The sequence below is a fragment of the Epinephelus fuscoguttatus genome, linkage group LG6 (assembly GCF_011397635.1).
Source record: "Epinephelus fuscoguttatus linkage group LG6, E.fuscoguttatus.final_Chr_v1".
In the NCBI taxonomy this organism is placed as follows: domain Eukaryota; kingdom Metazoa; phylum Chordata; class Actinopteri; order Perciformes; family Serranidae; genus Epinephelus; species Epinephelus fuscoguttatus.
The window spans coordinates 20757587-20779263 of NC_064757.1; the positions used below are offsets into that span (position 1 = coordinate 20757587).

General features: G+C 40.9%; 1 protein-coding gene across 2 annotated transcripts in view; it reads left to right on the forward strand.

Moving 5' to 3' along the window:
- The window catches only part of LOC125890468 (EGF-like repeat and discoidin I-like domain-containing protein 3), a 149661-nt gene extending 130966 nt beyond the window's left edge, over window positions 1-18695 (forward strand). For both annotated transcript variants that reach the window (XM_049579133.1, XM_049579134.1), the window contains exons 9-10: window positions 1082-1237; window positions 15573-18695. In XM_049579133.1, coding sequence (XP_049435090.1) covers window positions 1082-1237; window positions 15573-15722 — 306 coding nt within the window. In that variant the 3' untranslated portion in view covers window positions 15723-18695. The remainder of the gene's footprint in view (window positions 1-1081; window positions 1238-15572) is intronic.
- Window positions 18696-21677: the final 2982 nt, after the last annotated feature.

The window sequence follows — 21677 nt, forward strand, 5'->3', positions numbered from 1 at the left end:
GATGTATGTGATAATCCAGACAGTTTTACAGTGACATTTAGGCTATTAGCATTTAAAGGGTTGGAAATCCGGAAGGCAGCGCTATCAATTATTTACATCTTCTTACATTAGTGTAAAACAACATGCTCTTTTAAAGAAAGTGAATCTTTTGGGAAGCTATGGAAAATTCACACCCTGTATTTGTCTCTTTTTTTTCAATATTTACAAGTATTAAAGGTTTTTTGTTGTATACAAAACAGCAATAAACATTTGGTTGAATGTGCTACAGAGATGTAAAGGTTCCTTTTAAGCGGAGAACGATTTCCATTATGTGGAAAGAACACTAACATTACAGAACACCCGCTGCTTTAGTCTTATGAAAGCTCAGTGGGAGGGACATGTTTTATAATACTGCCCTTTATTAAAATAAAAGCTGTATTTTCACACTGCACTGTAACGCCCATGTCAGTAGGTTATGTCTTCTGCTTAGCTTTAGATACTAACATACATTATTCATTTAACATAATTAAGATGGTGGAAAAGTCCTCCTTCGAAAAAAGCTTGACCTGTTTAAGACATTATAGCTATTTTCCTGAACCCCAGTGCACCAGGTAGATGTGTTGGAGCTCTGGTACTTTTTAGGGCTCATCTTAACTATGTTCTAAATTTTAACCCAACAATTTTGTGTAATTTTCTCAATAATGAAGCATCACTGAATCCTAAAATGTCAGTATAAGTAACAGTTTGTGTGTTTACTGCATCGCATCCCAGCGTTGTAAATTGTTTGCAACAAATGAGAACCTATTAAAAATTAACCCAAATGGAGCAGTCCGGGTCTCAGAAGCTGCTGCGGCGTGCGATTTCTGTTTTGCTGAGGCGAGGTTGTGGACTTAGCCTTGTTGTTCAATATTCTGTGAATAATTGAAACTGACATTTTGCACCCAGTGTCTTTACACAGCAAATCCACCGATGACATCAGAGGGGGGAAAAAAAGATGCTGACTAAATTGTGAAAATGTAGCGTCTCTGACACTTTTTCATCAGCTAAGTTCCTCGAGATGTATCATTCTACTTTATTAATCTACGTTTCCTTCCTCTTTCAGGTGGATTTGCTTGTGCCCACCAAGGTCACAGGCATCATCACCCAGGGAGCTAAAGACTTTGGCCATGTGCAGTTTGTTGGCTCATATAAACTTGCGTACAGCAACGATGGGGAGCGGTGGAATATATATCAAGATGAGAAACAGGGGAAGGACAAGGTAAGGAGCTCACACGGCCCATAATAACCACAATCAAAGACAAACTGCACAGTCTTAAGCCACGTCTACAACATATTAACTGACAAAACTGTGTATACTTGTCATGTACACACAGCAATCATACTGAAAAATACTGTAGAATCATAAAAGTGTGTCTTTGGGAACAGTGACTACTGTGAGTTTTGAATTATATATCACATCACGAAGCAGAGGGGCATTCTGGGTAGAGAGAGTTAGCACAAAAATTCACAGGTGGTACAGAAACCTGAAGCAGCCGAAAACACAATGCTGCAAATGTCAAAAACTTTCTTTTCAGTATTGAGTGTGAAAATGTCCATTTCAGGACCTGTCTGTTTCTCCCTTCCACTTCCCTTTAGCTTCGTCTTATCTGCAGCTCAAACTGAGCTTGCCTGGTTTGTTCTACCGCCTCTCTCTGGTTTGAGATCAGATAAGACCGTGCTGTCAACCTGGCCTGGCCAGAGCTATGCTGAAAATCTTGTTTACGGCCCTTCAACAGAGTACATGTCCATTCCAATCGCCCACGACAACAGACAGAGCAGGGCTGCAGCAGCCTCTCCGCTGATATCAGGAGAGCTGCAGGCGCAGGGTTACAGCTAAAGCTGAAGCCCCTTGTCTTTCAGATACTGGTGGCAGGAGAGGTAGTGTTTACTTTTCTCTCTTGCCTTGTTATTGAAAGATAAGCCCGGCTTCTTCTGCTTATTCATGTAGTCTGCTGTGTTGACTATAGAAAATCAGGAAACTGACATCTAGTAGAATTCATACATGCATTTCGCACAGTGCAAATACTGCAGACGTGCTTGTAATCTCTCGTTATTATACACTGAGGTTATGATGTATTGTTTAAGTACTGTATAATCTGTTCTTTTCTAATATGTGGTGTAATTTAAACTGTCATTTGTGTCTTGAGCATAATTCAAAGTATTTCAGATTGTATAAAGAATGCATGAATCAAAATCCAACTATTAAAATGTGTGTCTCCAGTGTGTAGGATTAAGGGGCGTCTGTTGGCAGAAATTAATTATAACATTCCTAACCATGTTTTCATTAGTTTATAATCACCTAGAAATAAGAATGGTTGTGTTTTCATTACCTTGGAACCTTGACCGTTTTTTTACAACAATGACCGGAAAATCTGAAGGCCGTCTGTCATTTTGACCGGTTGCAATTACCACCCCTGCCCACTTGGCGGCGGAGTGCACAGTCAGTGGTTTAAGTGGCTGCTGTTTTCACACTGCAGAGAAAAAGTCATTCATCGCCTTCATGTAGCGTTGTTGACATGTGGCCCTGGACACACCGGACGCGGAACCGAAGCACAGCGCCCAGCAGCGGAGGCAGTTTTCAGTCAGCGCCCATGTTAACCTATCTGACTGTCCACACAGGCCGCTGAGCAGAGCGGAGCGCCCGCGGAGGCAGTGCTTCAGTTTGGCGTCTGGTCTATTTTTCACGGGAGCCGCGAGCGCTTCTGTCAAGCTGGATCGAGCAGATCGTACCAAACAGGAAGTCGGACACAGAAAAGACGAGAGAATCCGGCCAATTTTCAAAATAAAATAACAACAGCATGCACTGAGGAACGTGAGGAGAAAATACCGTGTTTATAATTTAAAATAACACAACAGTGCATAACCGAACACATTTTTCAATACCATAATCACTTCATTGCAATTTTAATTTTATGTCACTGAGCCTACAGGCATAACTACATAACGCCCTGGACACACCGGACGCGTTAGTGACGTCCGGTGTGTCCAGGGCGAAGCCCGATAGCATGGGTGTGGATGTCTGTTCATCTTTTCGTTCATGTCCTTATTAATGCACACTTTATAACTTGCTTGTTGGATTTATTAAAAACGAACGAATGAAAAATAAATGTCTTTTAATTTTCGTTTTTAAATGATAATAAAGATATTCAAATGACCGGTAAAAATAGATTATGACCGGATTTTTATGACCCTGTTGGTCAAAATGACCGGCGACAAAAAAGTCTAGCACAACGTCTGCCTTGGAATGAGCTTTTAGATCTGCGTAATGAGCGGGTCCTCTTTCACAGAGTCCGCCATGCTAGTCTACAGCACCCCAGAACACACAAATCAAACACAGGCTCTAGATAGGGCCAGTCACGTTTCCGTATTGACCACCATAGTTCTCCTACACACAATCTGCAACCTCACTGCTAGGTGTCACTAAATTCGACACACTGATCCTTAAAGCTCAGCTCAGACCGATGATTAGTGACAAATCGAAAGTTGCAGAGAAAAGTTGCAGCGATGTGAACTCACCCGTTTGAGCTCAACTCAAGGCAGCTGATGGTGTCACCTGCAACTCCGCTGGTCAAATCGCTGAGTCGCAGCTGGTTATAGAACGTAAAGCTTGTCACTTGTTTCTACAGCCAATCGGCTTGTAGTGAAGTCTGCTACGTGTTCGCTCGCTGCAGGTGCTCCGTCCCCGCCAAGCCCTCTGTTTCCATCCCTATGGTGTGCAGGTCAGACGGTGGGGTCACTACAGCTGCTCACTGTATGTGCTTGTGTTGCATAGAGATGATACACCATCTCATCTTTTTACATCGGTGTGAACCAGCAGGTTTTTAGAACGTTGCAGAACGGTGCATTGCAAGCAGTTGCGAATCTTTGGTCTGAGCTGGGCATTAAAGATTGGGTAGGCAGTTTAATTTGGCATCATTAGGCAAAAATGCCGTGATAACCGTTGAGCACATTGTAATTCAAGTGGTCTGAGAGACTTCTGCACCTCGGCTTGGATCTGTTTTCAGACCATGACGGGAGACTTCAACCAGTCACAGGCCATTTTCAGAGAGCGTGGCTGTCAATCAATGCAATCAGTAATTGACATGATTGACAGCTGTGTTAGAGACTCCTCAGCTCTGACTGGTTGTTTTCATGATTTGTGCATAAGCCATTATGAGCACTATGAGGAGGCAGAGGAGCATGATTTTTTTTCAGTTTATTTATTTTAAAAAAAACTTTTGTCATATTTGCCAAAAAAAAAACAATCACTTCTTCAATTGAAATTGAGTTTTGTTTTGCCTAATACTGTGTGACCAAGTGTAAAAGTTTGCACAGATAATTCAAATTTCAGTGCCTTCAGACAATTATTTTGCATAGTATTTGATTTATAATGAAGATAAACTGATTTAGATTGTGCTACATTTAATCTTTAATACACACTGACACACATTCATTTATTCATACAAATTATTTCACCCAAAAATAATAATCCAGTATGAAAGCACTGGCCGATTGTTTTCTAATGGCTTGCAATCCTTTAGTCTTTAATTTGCAGTCATACTCGATTTCATAGTTCAACTGCAGTCCATGCCCTGCAGTCTGTGCACATGAAAGCATCAGCTATGATGTCGGGTTTTCTCATAAAAACTGATGCTGAGCAGAGGTTATGTGAGAACTTCGACTGGCATTTCAAAATTAGATTTTTTTTTTTTTTTTTTTTTTCCAAAGGACATGATTTTTATTTTCTTTGGCTCAGTGTGGTCGACCTAAATCTGAAATGTGACAGCACCTTGTTAAGGCAAATAACACCCCTCAATAGCCAGATGTCAGTTTACGCCTTTATCCTTGTTGCGCAGCCAGTGCACCAGCCAGTGCACCAGTCAGTGCCTGGAAATATTTTTCCATCTGTGCAGTTCACATTCTTTGCTTGAGGAGTTTATAATTTCAACACCCACGATGATCTTTGGATATGGGCCACTGCATGCTCAGCATGATTTCCACCCAAGCAATCTCAATACTGAGCACTGGATGACTTCCGAAGGCCTGGCAAGCATCATCTGGAGATTGCAACGGGGAGGAGAGAAAACTACTGGAGATATCTCAGGAACTTTTCATGTTTATTATGTTTTATATTTAAATATCATTTTCAGGAATAACTCAGTTGGAGCGCCACTTTCGTCAACCTACACGTGGATTTAAAATATCTTTAAACTAAGCCATATTCATAACCATCCATAGCCCCCCATGATGTTATTACTTGTATAAGACAGGGCAAAACCAAGGATAGGCAGTCAATCTGAGTGTGTGTGTGCTCTGTATTAGAGGGCAAGCGTGTTTAGCAAGGCTTCTGAGAATGTCAATCAGTTTGTCCCCAGACGGAGCCAAGGGGCTGTTCAGATGTATGATTCTTCAAGGTGTTTTCCCCCTTCAGTCAGCTGAAGCAGCCATTAATGCTAGAGGACACATTTGGCTGTTGGACTCCCGAGGCTCCTCCTGCCACACCACAATGCTTGACTTGGCAGGGATATACTGTGATTGTGCGTGTGTGTGTGTGTGTGTGTGTGTGTGTGTGTGTGTGTGCATGTACGTCTGGGTGTCTGGTTCAGGCACAGTGGTAGAGGCTTGTAAGTATTCTTCTCAGCTCCCCCCTCCAGCTCCTGTGTGGCAGAGGCTGCAGGCAGTTAGATCTAGATTGAGAGAGGAGGCTCTGTCAGAATACAGATGTTGTCAAAGCAGGGCACACACGCACGCACGCACGCACACACACACACACACACACACACACAAGCAACAGTATCCTTCTACAAAATCCATAGAGTGCCTTGTTTGCCTTTTCTGTATACACAAATCCCAAATACCTGTGTATTGCACTTGTAACTGAGACAAATAACAACATAGTCTACTGTTTAAACATAATTAAAGTGGGATACATTCCATGATTGTATGTATCGGCTCGGCCGCATTCCCACACACACACACTTTCCACACCTAGGTCACTACGCTGCCCAGTCCCACGCCGCTGCTCTTTCCTAGGTGTCAATATTTACACAGTCAGTTGATGGGGGGCAATCAAGCACAAAAGCCATTGATTTATGGTTAATTGTGTTTCACTCAGGTGACACAGGGGTTAATTAGCCATTTGTGCCCTCCAGGTCAGAGGGTAACTGAATGTTAGAGAGCTAAGAACATATAGTCATCTTAAATATAACCACTAATAGTCAGATTTTCTTCTATGGTCATGAAACTATTGACTCAGGATTAAAGAACACTTCATACATATTGTTGTCCTAGAAGGAGTAGTTGTGCATCTCAGTTTGAGTGTAATTGCCTCCTCTGGGCAGCTCTTGACCTCTCAGCGAAGGCATGGCAGTGTCTCCCTGGTGTCACTACGGAAGGCTAAGGCTTCTACATGAGGGCAGAGAGCAAAGGGATCTGAGTGTCCTGCTCTCTTGACCCGTGCAGCAGGTTTAAATAATGGAGTATGAGGGGCACACAAAGCCTGCCTTAGTAATGTGTATACCCGTGACTCTACCAGCCTGAGAAAATCAATAGTTGGGAGCAGAGTTGTGGCTCCTGGGTCAGTTTGAAGACACACATAGAGAAGTGTGCCCTATACGCTTGTGTCTCTGGATAAAATAATTATACTTAGGGGCGATGGAGTGAGACTTGATCTCAACCAGCTCCCACATGTTTGACTTAATCTTAAAGGTCTAATGTGTCTGGTAAAGGATTTAGTGGCATCTAGCAGCTGAGGTGGCAGGTTGTAATCTTCTCCCGTGTGCCAAGTGTGTAGGAGAACTACACTGAACACTGAACGAAGCAGTTTGAAGCCATTATTTGATTCGTCCGTGCTGGAAACCATTAGAAACAACTAGAAACAATATGGCAGATACTGTGGAAGAGATATGTAGATATGAACATGTCATTCACAGACCTCCAAGTCTGAAGCCATGATTCTCTGCCAGAAAATGGTGGATTGCCCCCTCCGCGTTGGGAGCGAGTTGCTGCTCCAAGCAAGGGAGTTCGAGTATCTCAGGGTCTTGTTCACAAGTGAGTGTAGAATGGAGCGTGAGATGGATTGGCGGTTCGGTACAGCCCCTGCAGTGATGCGGACACTATGCCGAACCATTGTGGTGAAGAGAGAGCTGAGCCGGAAGGCAAAGCTTGCGATTTACTGGTCCATCTACGTCCCAAACCTCACCTATGGTCATGAGCTCTGGGTAGTGACCAAAAGAATGAGGTTGCGGATACAAGCGGCCGACATGAGCTTCCTCAGAAGGGTGGCTGGGCTCAGCTGTAGAGATAGGGTAAGGAGCTCGGACATACGGAGGGAGTAGAGCAAGCTCTTTCAGGAGGAGTTGGAAAGCGTTGCCTGGGAGAAGGACATCTGAAATACTTTGCCCCGCCTGCTGCCCCTGCAACTCGGCTTTGGATAAGCCATTGAAAATGGATGGATGGATGGTTGGATGGATGGATGGATTATACAATATATCCCCATAAATCGAATACACTGGTCCTTTAATCCGGAACAATGTAAAAACACCTTGGTTGAGTTTTTTGTTTGTTTGTTTGTTTGTTTGTTCATTTTCTCTGGCACATCAGCAGTGCCGCCTGACTTTGGCATCAGAATCTAAATTAAACTAAGAGTTTAAAACAAAAGACTACAGCTTTGATTTACATCACTTCCCAGTACTTAGCAGATAGCGCAAATACCATTTGCTCTATTGTCCTCATTCTGCTGCTGTTGGGGAGGTTGGCTAAAGGTCAGGCACAGCAAGGTGCACTTCAGTATTAGCGGCTGCCTCATTCATGTATGTTAATACTGTAATTACTGTAGTTACAGTAATTTGATTCTGGTACAGTCAGGTCACCATTAAAAGCAGCCATTATGTTGGATCCGTCTCTGTTCTTGAATTAGCTCAATGCATGTGGATACCCAGTCAGTAAGGTTTTATAGGACAAAACAAAGGAAGGTATGTTGTATTACTGTAACTCTATAATTCAGTAAACATAAGTGATTGCCTGCAAATACTGTACATCAGTTTGGCACATATCACTATGTCAAAAAAACTGTCAAAATTGGATCTTCAGAGAGAATTGAGGAGTTGTTTAGGATTATCGGGATAGGAAAAGCCTGCTGCACAACTGATCCAATTCTGATAAAATTTGGAAAGGTAATCCATAGACAGCTCGAAATAAATACACAGTAGTGCAGTGGTTAGCATTGTGACTTCACAGCAAGAGGGTTTACTGGTTCGAATCCAGGGTGGAAGGTTCGAATCCCCGGGTTGGGGAGCCCTTCTATGCAGGGCATGGGTTTTTCCTGGGTACTCCAGCTTCCTCCCACAATCCGAAGACGTGCAGGTTAATTGGTGACTCTAAATTGGCCGTAGGTGTGAATGTGAGCGTGAGTGGTTGTCTGTCTTTATGTGTCAGCCTTGTGATAGTCTGGCAACCTGTCCAGGTTGTACCCTGCCTCTTGCCAGTGTTATCTTGGATAGGCTCCAGCCCCCTCGTGACCTCTAACAGGATAAGCAGTTACAGAAAATGAATGAATTAGATAAGTACATTTATACGTTTTTGATTACCCCTGATGATATCTATACAGTACATGGCATACTTGTGAAGCTTGCAACCCTTGATCATAGCAACAAACACTGTTGGCAAAGTCTCATACAGCTTTGGTAAGGTTTGGGTAGAGGTACTGGCTTACATTCATTCTTTACAGTAGAGTACCGCTGGGTTTAACTGGTAGTGTTTGGTGTAGCGAATCAAAATGACATACAGCATATTGTACTTATTTTCTTTCTGCCGCTGCCTTATTTTATATACTTAAAGTTGTTTACCAAAATGTTGTTGTTGAAGAAACATTCATCACCTTGCTCATCCCTTTTCTGTTTTTTCCCCATGGTAGTATTACAGTATTTGTCCTGTTGTTGTGATTCTTCACATATCCTGTTCCAGACAGTTTATTTTAGAGACATTGCCTCTGACACTGTGCAGGTCCCCAGACAGTCTAGGAGAGATTCTTGTCATATTTCAATCAGCTGCTGCTTTTGTGGCCTTCCTGTCCTGCCTTTTATAGCGTGCTATCATGTGCCCTGGTTGTCACATTACAGTTGTGGCAACACTTCTGGAAGTGACACATTTCTTGCTTCCTGATGTCAAATGTTGCTGTTCTGAGATACAATAAAAAGTGAGAAGAACACGTCAACAGAAGATGGTTTAGAAACTGGTAGAATTTTGTGTTCTGCCTGGTTTCAAAATAGATGTCCCTCTCCCCAGGGTTATTGAGTAAAAAATAAAATGAACATGCTGTGATATACTGTTAATATACTGTGTGGAAACATCATACAGTTGGAAAATACTGCTGCTGCTCTATAAAGCATTAGTGCCCCATCATGAAATGAGACAGTGAGTAAACAATGGCGTCATCAGTCTGGTACTCAGCTGGAGAAATCTGGGACTAAAAATAGTGATAGAAAATATTTTTTCCAAGCTCTGAGAAAGTTTGACATTTATTAAATCATCTTGGTTTTCACTTTACAGACAGTAGTAACTCATTGTCTGCTGTTCAAGGGATACTGTCAACAGTTTAACAGATGGTCTATTATGATGGCTTTCTGAGCTGTAGGGGATTTATTTCTTGCACTACTGTGGTTAGCCACCGGGATAAGACTGGTAGCATTATAGACCCTGCAATGGTGTATTTAGATCTATTAAAATGTCCATGCATCTGTTGCCCTGCTTGGTAGAATGTGCAGTTCTACAATATGCAAATATGCAATACGCATTTGTTTTCTGTCTCCAGCCATGACTCAACCCAATGGCCAGCAGTTTGAAACTTCAAGGAAACAACATTTGGCATTTAGAGAAAATAACTTAATTTTTCCCATCATGACGTCAATGTCCACGTAGCACCAGCCTCAGGTAGCGATAGCCAGGTCAAAGCAGATGGGCTACCCTGAGGCAAAATATGGGAGTAACGTATAAACAATAAAGGTACCATAGTTTCAACTTTTTTCCATATGTTATCACATATGAAACGACCCAAAACTAACACTGTAAGTGGACTACTTCATTACTATAGGGGAATTACTTAAACTGCATTTATGTTGTAATGATTCTGTCCAAAGCTTTTTAATCCATATAAGCTCTTTTCACTGTAACCGTACTTATGAGCCATGCACTTGAACACTTACAAGTTTACCTGCAGTTGTGTGTGTTGGACCTAATTTGTAGATCAGTCGATTCGCAGTCCGACACAAACACAATGTGAGACAATAAGGTAGCTCCTAAATGTCCCTGGTATCGGAACACCGACTGCTTTTGTTCACTCATGCGCTTCATCATGCATATTTATCTTCCCTAACTGAACAGAGAACACAAAGAGTCCTGACAGAAAAAGAGAATCTAGGAAAAGTCAAAAACATCAGCTCATCTTACAGTCATCCAAACTTCTGAGTCTTTTTGAAATACCTTGCTGATTCTTCTGGTCTCTCCCAACAAGTTATGGTAAGAAACAACATTGGTTTATGTTCACTCAAAACCATATGTTAAAGTAACCTCTTTATGTTGCATAAAAGTGATATTTCTTAAATTACCTTTCAGGCAGAAACAGTGTTGGAAATATATTAAACCATGAATTAAAGTGATTTGAAGTTTAAAGAAAGAAGCCAAGGACATGAAGAGAAAGAGGGAGAAATGACAGAGAGGGCAGAATGCCATGTGATGTAGTGTTTGCTTGTTTGCAGATGCAAGCCTTGTCTGAATACAGTCGAAGCTCCGCGCTACACTATAAATGAGAAACACAGGGGAGAGAATGAGTTTCACTGCAGGAGGAAAATGATGAAAAAGAATGTAGGATGAAAAAAAGTGGCCCGCGCTCGTTTGTGTTAGACATATGAAATAAGGAAAGTAATGAAAGCGTACACCTGTCACATGTTTGCAGCATTAGTCTGCAGTGAGAGTAAGTCACAAAAGCACTGAAACCATCAGAAAAAAGATTGCATGAAAGCAGTCGTATTAATGGAAGTATGTGTGAGAAAGAGGAGGCAGAGGTTTGATATCTTGTCACATTAGCTCCTATTGATCAAGGATAATTGTATCCTATATGTCGAGCCACTGCTGGATGCCTTAATGTTCCATGTGAGTGATTATTACAGTATCTGTAAACCACCTTTCATCCTACAGCTTCTATAGAATCTGTGCAATACAGTCTCCTTATTAAGATTTATATATAAAATGATATGCTTTTAAGAGAATCATTTTACAACAGAAGCGACATAGGCTCAAATAAAATGGAATTTCCAGTTGTAATGTTTTAGGCTTTCACAAAAACCAACATCAAGCTAAAGTGGCCAACAAACCACACTCGTTAGAGCATTTTGACATCAAGCCCAGGAAGCTATTATATACTTGTGAAGAATTGCAAAATGCCTAAACATGAGTGTCAGTGGTGTTGTGGGAATAATTTAATTCACCTGCGAGTCAGTTTTTGAGTAGCATGCTCCATAAAGAGGAGAGTATAATACAGTCAAAAGAGTGGATGGATATGTTGTGACAGATGAAAGAAAGTAGCAGTTTCTGTGGTAGCAACGACGCAACAGTGTCGAGATTAGTGTTAAGAAATGAAAAAGAAGTTACAACTTCACTTTGCAGCAGTGCAGTGGTTAACATTGTCGCCTCACAGCAAGAGGAATCCTGGTTTGAACCCGGGATGGGGGAGCCCTTCTGTGTGGAGTTTGCATGTTCTCTGGTGTCAGTGTGGGTTTTCTCCAGGTACTCCAGGTTCCTTTAACAATCCAAAGACATGCAGATTAATTGGTAACTCCAAATTGGCCGTAGTAGGACTTCTTTGCCGGCGGTTTTATTACATATATAAAATGTGAAAAATTATCGATGAAATCTGAGTCTTCCTTCGTCCTTTTTGGCCACTCGGTATGAATAGACCCTCATCAAAGGGTCCAAACAAAGGGCTGGCTTGACCGGGTTTTTGCAAACAACGCCTCACCTAACCGCAGTGTTACGTGATGCTGCTGTCGGTTGTGCCGCTCTGTCTCATCTGTCAGTGCCCTGTTTTTGCGCCACAATATTAATAGTTATAAATTTGTTTTTCACTGCATGTTGCGCGAGAGTCAGTTGTGTAATTCTCACAGTGCACTGGTGTATGTAGAGCCGAGAATTACATGCACATCTATGGGGACAGTGCATGTGGAATTTTTAGCCTTTGTAACCAATACACAGCCTCATTTTGTTTTCCACTTGAGATGTCACACTCAGGCGTCTTTTACACATATGGACTCAAAATGACAGGCTTTCTTTTTCCTATCATTAGGCCGGAGTTCTGTGTGTTTCCTGCACTGAACATGTGATTTACATTCCAGCTTCCTCCCATGGTCCAAAAATGTGCAGGTGTTAGGATAATTGTTGACTCTAAATTGCCTGTTGGTGTGAATGTGAGCGTGATTGATTGTCTGTCTCTATGTGTCAGCCCTGTGATAGTGTGGCGACCTGTCCGCCACTCGCCCAATGACAGCTGGGATCGGCTCCAACCCCCTACAATCATGAATGGGAAAAGTGAATACAGACAATAGATGGACTTTGCTATGATTGCGCGGTTATTTTCTCAGGTTGCCACCTTTCTAGTGAATGTGTTTTAATCCTTTTTTTCCTTTTTTTTTTTTTTAAGTTGACTGGAATGATTAGCGTTTGCTCCATTTTGTGTAAATCTCTTTTTAAGTGGAGCAGAAAACAACTCTGTGCTTCTGTTTCAGGAGGGGAACGGATTTTGTTTTTCAAGGTTCAGTTCCCAATGAAAGGATTCCTGTTGCTTTTGCAGTGTTTAAGTCCATCTGTGTGGACAAAGCTTTAACTCAATTTGTCTAACCAATTCCTCACATCAATGTCTATTGTCCTTTTTATTATTAACAAGGAGGTTTATGTGAATGTCTTTTTTCCTGTTGGTAGTGCACTCAAAGTAGCACTACACCCAAATACTCTTTTCAGTGGCAAAGTTTCTATCTCTCTACTTCACCAAGCAGATTATGATGCGGTGCTTAAAACTTAAAGGGGACATATTATAAATGTCCTTATTTTCTGTCATATATAGAAAATGTTACATTATTGGATGTTCTTCTTATTGAAAGAGGGCCAAACTTTCAAATAATGAGGTTAACATATGTAAGCACTGCAAAAACCTTGGATTTCAGACTGTTCTGAACACTCTCTTTCCAATGTTTTTGTTTCTACTTTCAAGACTAGCTGAGGTCAGCTTGTGGTGGATTTCTTTTATATGGTCATCTGCTTCAGGCACGCTACTGCACATGTTTACATTGTGTACACTGCTACATGTAGCAACATGCTAACATCAGGGGAACTAGTATTTTAGGTAACTGATATGATTTTGGAGCATACTCCAACTGGAATAAGTTGCGTTGTGAGGATTTAGTTTTAGAAGCTGTAAAAAGTGCCCAGAAAGGCTGACCAATCAGAGCAGATTGGGCTTGTTTGGACTAGGACCCTATAATACCAGATAGGACGACACTTCCATTGACTCCTGTGGTATGTTGAAGTTAAGCCCTACATGCCCTTTAGTGGGGCATGAGGGCATTACCTTTCTGACCAGAAAACCCATTCACTTAAAGTACGTCTGACACGCACTTGCTTGTAAATTGATGAAAACGGCCTTGTTTTTAATTCTAGATGTCTTGGTCATATTAAGTCATGCTTATAATTTGTTTATTTCAAAATGAAGAGAGTAACATTATGGTAGACAGCTGTTATTTTTTGGCTGTAAACGGGTCACTGATGCTCCTATTACAGTAGATTATGCTTTTAGGTTCGCTTGACTGAAACGCTCAAGAATTCCTGGTCGGCAGCAATGCAGCAATACTGAAGTTCAGTCAGTTCTTGGTCGGATATGCAATGCACTATCCCGCCACTAGAGGGCACGTGACCAACTTTCCACTTTACCAATGTGTGTCGCTACTCTGGTATTGTAGGGTCCTAGTTTGGACAGGGGGCTTAAAGAGACAGGTACTAAAAAAGGAGCACTTCAGACAGAGGATGGACACAGGAGTTTAAGTATAGACAGTATGAGGAAAATAAAGTCTTTTTCAACATTGAAGCATTTAAAAATGTTTAAAGAAAAGTCTAAACCTGAAAATGAGCATTATAGGTCCTCTTTAAGTCTTCAACGCCCGTCTTTCACCTTCCATTTTAGGGTATTTAGCGTCCGCACAAAAACTGTAAACATTTTTTTCCAACATCCTTTGTGTGGTTTCTGCATATCTACTGTCTCTAGCACATATATGTTACAATGAAACCATCAAGACCATGTTCTGACTATCTAAATCCAAACCAGCTCCTATGATTATTTCAAAAAGAATTAGTTAAAGCTTTACTCTGAAAAGGTCAACCTCTGCCTACGGCACCTGCTTGGATTTGGCCCACTAATTTTCCATTCCACACAACAGTGAGTCCCATTACATCCCAATTACACAGGCATAATCATGTCTGTTTAATTTAAATGATCATATCCTTCAATGAAGCAGTCCCTGTAGATACATTTCTTCCTAATACACTTAATTTCTACTGTCTATTTAGCATACACCAACAGAAAACTATGACAATTAGCTTATTTGTATCTGGTAGGTAGCTAACCCTTGAACTGTTCTTTCAAGTCTTATCTAAATGCGCTTAAATGTCATTGAATTGGTGTAAAAGTAGTGCAGGCACTGAAATTTCTCTCCTAATTACTTGAATGTTTAGCTGAAATTAGATACAATTGGATTTTCAGCGCTTCAGTGGAGGATATGCCAGTGGCTACATAATGAGGGTCTAGGTATGTTGATTCAGGATGCATATTAGTCTGTAGCACAATATGTTATAAGTTTTACAGAATCAACACTGGATAAGCACGGCTTACCTTTTATGGCAACATTTCTGGCAAGCACCAAAAGCTTTTTTATTTATTGCCAGGGTGAAAAATTAAAAAAAATACAACAAAACTGAAAGAAAACAAGCCCAACAAGCATAAGGTGCATGTTAATAACAGCACTCAGTAAGCAGGAGAGACAACAATAGATGTCTGTCTCTAATTGTGAAGGTGGGACTTCCAGCTGTGCCACTCTAACAACGCACAATTTTCCACAGGAGGAAACTGTTGATGTGCTCGCATGTGTGGTGCATAAAAGAAAAGAACTAAGAATAGGACTGAATTTTGAAAATGTACTGTTATTGGCAGAGTTTGGATTGAAGCTCTGATTGGCTGCACTTCATTCAGTACCTGTTCAGGCATGAGGCCTTGAAGTCTGCAGAAATCAGGCAAGAAATGCACGAGGAATGTTCTACAGCTGCCTCTCCAGTAAAAAGGCATTAGATTTGGTTGCTGTGGTTTTCCACTGAAGATATTGTTCCACAACATACTGACTTCTAAAGCTTTTGATTACCATGTTTCAAGTCTTAAAAACCCTCAAATAGTACTGCGCCATTGAAATTCAGTTTTCATATTAATGTTTTTTCTTGCAAACCAAACTTGACTGAAGTTTTTATTCATGCTCTTGCCTTTTTAGGTATTCCAAGGGAACTTTGACAACGACACACACCGAAAGAACGTGATAGATCCACCCATCTATGCTCGGCTCATCCGGATCCTCCCCTGGTCATGGTACGGCAGGATCACTTTGCGTGCAGAAGTACTCGGATGCACAGAGGAAGAGTGAAGTCCTGTTCTTCCATCTTTCTTGCCATTGTCCCCTGTCCCTTGGCGTACTGGGGTGTCTCAACCCGGTATTTCAAAAACAAACTGTGCAACCTGTAAAAAGAAATAAATTTCCAATGGATTTTTCAAGAATATGTGTTTGGTTGTGGTGGGTTGCTGTTTGTTCTTTTTGTACAATGATTTAAAAACCTGCCCTTGATCCACTTTTGTCTTTAAGTTTCCTCTTTAAAGCGTGATCTTTGTCTTTTTATTCTTCTCAAGAATTACCATCCTGTTTGGAATGAACTTCTGTAATATATATGGGAGGGGTGGGCGTGGGGGCGGAGTCGGAGAGAGGGGTTCTCACTGTGGTTTTAACTTGTCGCCATGGAAGCTATTGTACAGTGTCACTTTTTAACAAAGATGTGAAACCTGTCTGCCGTGCTTCATTGGACATAATTAACCAACATCATACCATAACTAAACTGTCTGAAACGCCATGTAGAGATCACACGTTATCACATCATCAATTATATTTTTACTTTGATTACTACACTTCCTCAAGCCATGCTTTTATCCTAATGGACACTGGCATTACTACATCAATCAAAACACTATTAATGCTCTTGTATTATATGTAAAAGACTAAGAAACTGCATGGTGCGTGAATAATAAATGTATATTATGACAAATCATTTAAAACCTCCAGTCCTGAGAGCAATGGCTTTGATTTAGGGACCTATTTTTATGTGCATTTTTAAATAGTTCTGAAACATTACAAGACACTGCAAAAGCTTACTGAAGATAACTGATGTGTGAGACAATAAACAAGCACTGCAGTCTAACTTGGTACTGCAGCACTGACACTGAGGCTCGTAGGCTGTCTCTATAGTTGACTTGTCTTAAAGCTCTCATAAGGGGCTCCATTTTTTAATTTGTATTTGATTATGGCTACACTTTTTCTAAGATATTTGGAATTATTGTTTGTGCTTTTTTTTTTTTTTTTTTAAATTGTATTTATTTAGATTTATTTGTCTCAGCTGTCAGATACATAAAACCTGTTTAACCGTCTCCGTGTTGTCTTGGAGATTCAAGTTGCATCAATTACAAAGCTCAGGATAGATGTCATTCATAATAATAATAATGATAGCCCACAAATATATCATTTTTTGGCCACCTATTTAAATATATCTCTGTATTATTATTTAAAGAAAATGTTAAATGAGTGAGAGCAATTATTTAAATCATGTCCATATATGCATAATTCAAATATTGAAAGCAGTCTATTATTGTCTTTAATCCCTTTGACATGATAAATGATAACTGTTCATTTCTTCCTTTTTTTTCTTTCGAAAGAGAGCAAATGTCCGAGATTAATAATATATTAATATATGTCATTATCTCAAACCTACGGAGATGATGAACCATGGTAACAGCACAGAGCTCTAAATTAAATATGGACGTCCTCTTTATTTCAGGGGATCTGATCTTTTTATCATGCTGGATGAGAAATTTTATGTTCAAGAGCTTGTGGGTATTTTCACATGACATGACAGCAGCTCTCTGCATGTTCAAATGGTTTCAGCGAGCTAAAAATATTTAGACACATTAAGGTTGCAGGGGATAAAGATGCTGTTATTCCAGTCGCATCAGAAAATTCTATTTATGCAGTTTTCACTGTATGGATTCTGCTGTTGGCTGCGTCCTGAAGTAAATGAACAGAGATGCTTGGCTGGTTTAATAAATGGAAGTAAACAAGTACCTGAGGTATCGCAGCGGTGTCGAACCTTACAGCCTCATTCTACACGGCTTAAAAATAGGCCTGGATTACTCTAGTGGTTCCCACTCTTGACTAGTTTTCCCAAAGCTCTCGAGTGCTAGAGTAAGAGCTGAGGGAAGCTGCTTTTATGCCTGCCAGCTTTCAGTCACTTAACTATCCAGTCATTTCATATTGTAGGAATACAATGCATTTGTTCTGGGACTGCATCCCAGCCTGAAAGAGAAAGTAAGGAAAACCTTATTTAATTTAATGCACCAACCTCTGCGAATATTTTTTGGTTGCCTGACTAGATTGGAAATACAAGAGTGCCACTGTAATTTTCATCACTTTATATTCAATGAATGAAAATGCATTCATTTTGGGACTAAAAGAACAGCAAGGAAATGTGCCACCTTCCAAATATGTTGGTGCTTACTTGATATTGTTGTGTGCCAGGGCATTCTCAGCTGTCATGCCATCAACATGGTTGTTGTTGTAGTTGACACTTAACAGTAAAAACAATAACTGGAAGTGGGTACAGCCAACTGTGATCAGGTTTGGCAAGTAATAATAGGATATCTTGGAAGAGTTTCTTGTCTTATGTTGCCAAATGCAATCTGTACTTCAATGTAAGTTACACTGAAAGTCTTTGATGTAGGTTACCAATATGTGAAAATTGTTATTGGTGTGAATCAGTGACTGTCACTCCTTAGGCTCATGGACACAGGTGAGGCAGATTATTTGTCCACTCTTCAGTTGTTTATTTCGAAATATCTTGGCCAGCATCTGCTCTGATTGATCTTTGTAGTCAGCTTCCTGTCAGCAGGCCTGCTACAAAGCTTTGAGGAAGTTTGCATGATGTATGAGTTTGAACGGTACAGTATAACAAAGATGTCCACAGGCACATTATGTTCTTGCATATCATAAAGATCTAATAGCCTTTACTTTGTGCTCACCATCGATTGTCTTGTGCATTGTAAAACTTCATCTCACAGGTTCGAGAGGGGAGCAGGGCGCAAACTCATCCTGTCTTTGTATTTCTGTGTCCGCTGTTCACGTATTATTTCTTACCTCCTCAGTCTGAGTGTCAATCACTATCTAGAAAACGTACCTATTGTAATGCTGGTTAGGTTCAAGCCTGCAGAGGAGAGTGAGAAACTGTGTACAGTCAAAAAGATGTTGCTTCGAACAAAAGCTCTTTCAGTTTGACAAATAAAAACATATCTGTGAAAATGACATGGTTCCTTTGTTTTCTTTACATGTCTGATTACTTATTCTGTTAATTTCTTAAATACACGATGGGTTCTTTATCCCACCTTCCTCATTCTCAGTCCCCATCTCAGCACTTGTCCCTCAGCTTGATGAGCTGAGAGGTCCGCCTACAGTTGCCTCAGGATGAGTCAGCGTTAATACAGCCCAGATTTAAGAAAACTAAAGCAACCTTTGTTTTCTGAAGTCTTTGTTTTTGTGTTTTTGGTTTAGCATCATGGTTCTTTTGCTTTTGACTGCCTTTTTCTGCTGTTGGTAAGGTTACAGATCCAGTAGCCATTAATCATATACTTTTACATACAGTGTGTATCGTATACCCATGCTATCTACCCAAACTGCCAACTGCACTCTACAGATTTAACTAAAACAAAATTAGAGAAACAGGCTGCATGCATTTTTAAGTAGTTCTAACTCTGGCATTATTGAGTCAGTCTGACAAACTCAATTTGCTTTTGTACAACCAACATGATTTGCTTTGACTTGGAAAAGCTTAATTAAGTTGAGCCAACTTATTATTTATCCAAACATTGTGGCAATATTTCGTGGTCAAATTATTTTGACATTTCAACTTATTTATTTTATTTCCATCCTAATCAAAGATGTCGAAATTATTTTAATGCTGAAAAACATCTTTATTTCAATGGCTCTAAACTAACCCCATGAATCATTTTTTAGAGTGCACTCTAAAAAAAATAGTTCATTGTTTAAAAAAAAAAATGATAATAATAATAATAATAATAATAACTACGATAACAACTTCCATGCATCTTTTTAAGTAGTTACAACTCTGGCGTTATTGAGTCAATCCTATGAGTCTTTTTACATTCTGACAAACTGAATTAATTTAGTACAACCAACATGATTTGTGTTGACCTGGAAAAGCTTAATAAAGTTGAGCCAACTTTAAATTCATTCAAAAGTTGAGGTGATATTTAGTGGTCAAATTATTGTATTTGATATTCCAACTTATTTATTTTTATTCCATCCTACTCAAAATGTCAAGATGTTTTAGATTTTGACCAACTTCTTGAAATGAGTTACCAACTGACTGAAACACATAAATATAACTAATGAAATTCCATATGCTGAAAGATTATTCTATTGTAAACATTATCCTCTAACCACCATGAATCATTTTTCAGTGTGGTTTGTGACTTGAGGAAAAATAATGAATAAGTCTGAGGAGTCATTGAATACATTTTGCACTAACCAGTTTCTCGGCTTCATCCCAACAAAATGAGTAAGAGTTAAGTCTCACAGAGAAAAAAAATGAGGTCACAAGATGTGTTCTGGATTTACCAGGCAACAGTAACATTTTTGTGAGCTGAAATAAAGCTCTAGTGAAAGTTTAGTCAGAAAGGAACTTTTCATGCTTGCCATTCACTCCTTGTGTGCATGCTCACTCACTATATCTAGGTGTCAATGTCAGGGTCTGTCGACTGACTCATCAGCTGATTCACAATCAACCAGTAGCACAGCACATCTTCTCTGTCAGCCTATCATCTTACTGCTCCTCATTTCACATATATATATATATATATACAGTATATGTGTATATATATACATATATATATATATATATATATATAATATATATAAGCCCTAGTTCTTTCTTGCTGCAGTCATGCACGCCCTACACCTCCCTGTCACCACTTAAGGCTCTAGTTTCCCGGCGTGGCACAGGGTGGCGCACCACGCGCAGAGCTAGTTTCGAGCAGCGCAACCCGAGGCACGTTCAGTTTGGTAGTTTGGCAGACCGAGGTGCGCTGAGATGGGTGTGGTAGCGCAGCAGGGGGAGGTGTCGACAGATCCAGCTTGGGGCAGTGACAGTTTCGTGCCAAAAGGCTTCGCCGAAGGTGCGCTAAAAGCTCGCCAGCTGAAAGGTCTACTGTCAGCGCAGGCTGAGCGCAGCCGGTGTAAGTAGAAGTTTGGCTGACCGGCGGACAGTGCGCACACATCACCAAAACCTCACAGGCACATTAACAATGCAATAAATACCCGCAAAAACCACTATTCAATGCAACTATCTGCAATCAGCACATAAATGTCTCTATAGCAACTGTCCCGTCACATCTGATGTCAGATCAAAGGGGACTGGCACCGTTTGGCACGTTTGACACGCGTAATGGAAACCCAACCTGATTTGATTAACACAGCTGCAGACTAATGAGTTTACACCCCTCTCAGCCAACCACAAACAGCCACAGCATCAGATAGGGAGTATATATCCAGCATCTGTCATCTTAGAAAAGTCAAAAGAAAAGAAACAGAGTGAGACTGCGAGAGAGAAAGAGAGAGCGCACGTGCACACGAGAGAAACGCAACATTAATTTATAATTGTGGCGACCTCCTCCCAGGCTACCTTTGCATCATCATCAGCCCGTGGAGGTCTGCTCGCAGTTCCGTATATTCGCACACTGCAAGCTTGGACCTCCCGGACCAAAACATCAGTTTCCTCCTGGGAGAAGTTTGGCCATCTGACGCTGTTGCTCTCTTCTGCCATGGCAAATTGAGTAAACTCTCATTACGCCTTCACACAGCGCATTTAAGGGCGAGGAGAGGGGCTCATTTGATTGGTGTGATGTGTGTAAAACCCACTCCACGCCTTCTCTCCTCCCTCTTTACGACTTGCGCAGGTAGGAGGGACGGAGGTGGGACAGAGGAGTAGCTGCGCCAGCGCGCACGGTGTGCCAAACTTGCGAAATCTGCCTGGCCACACCCATTTGGCGAAGCGCAGGTGCGCTGCGCCTCTGCCTCGCCCGGTCTGTGAAACTACAGGCCCTAGTCTTTACAGATTCATCGGCCTCATCCACCTCATCAGTCAGCAGCCTCAGAGTCATCAGCCACCACCACCACCAGTGTCTGGACTCCATGGGGGGATCTTATCTTGCTGCCGCTCAGATGTCCCTCAATCACAAAATATCTCCCTCTGATGTCCGAGCACCAAAG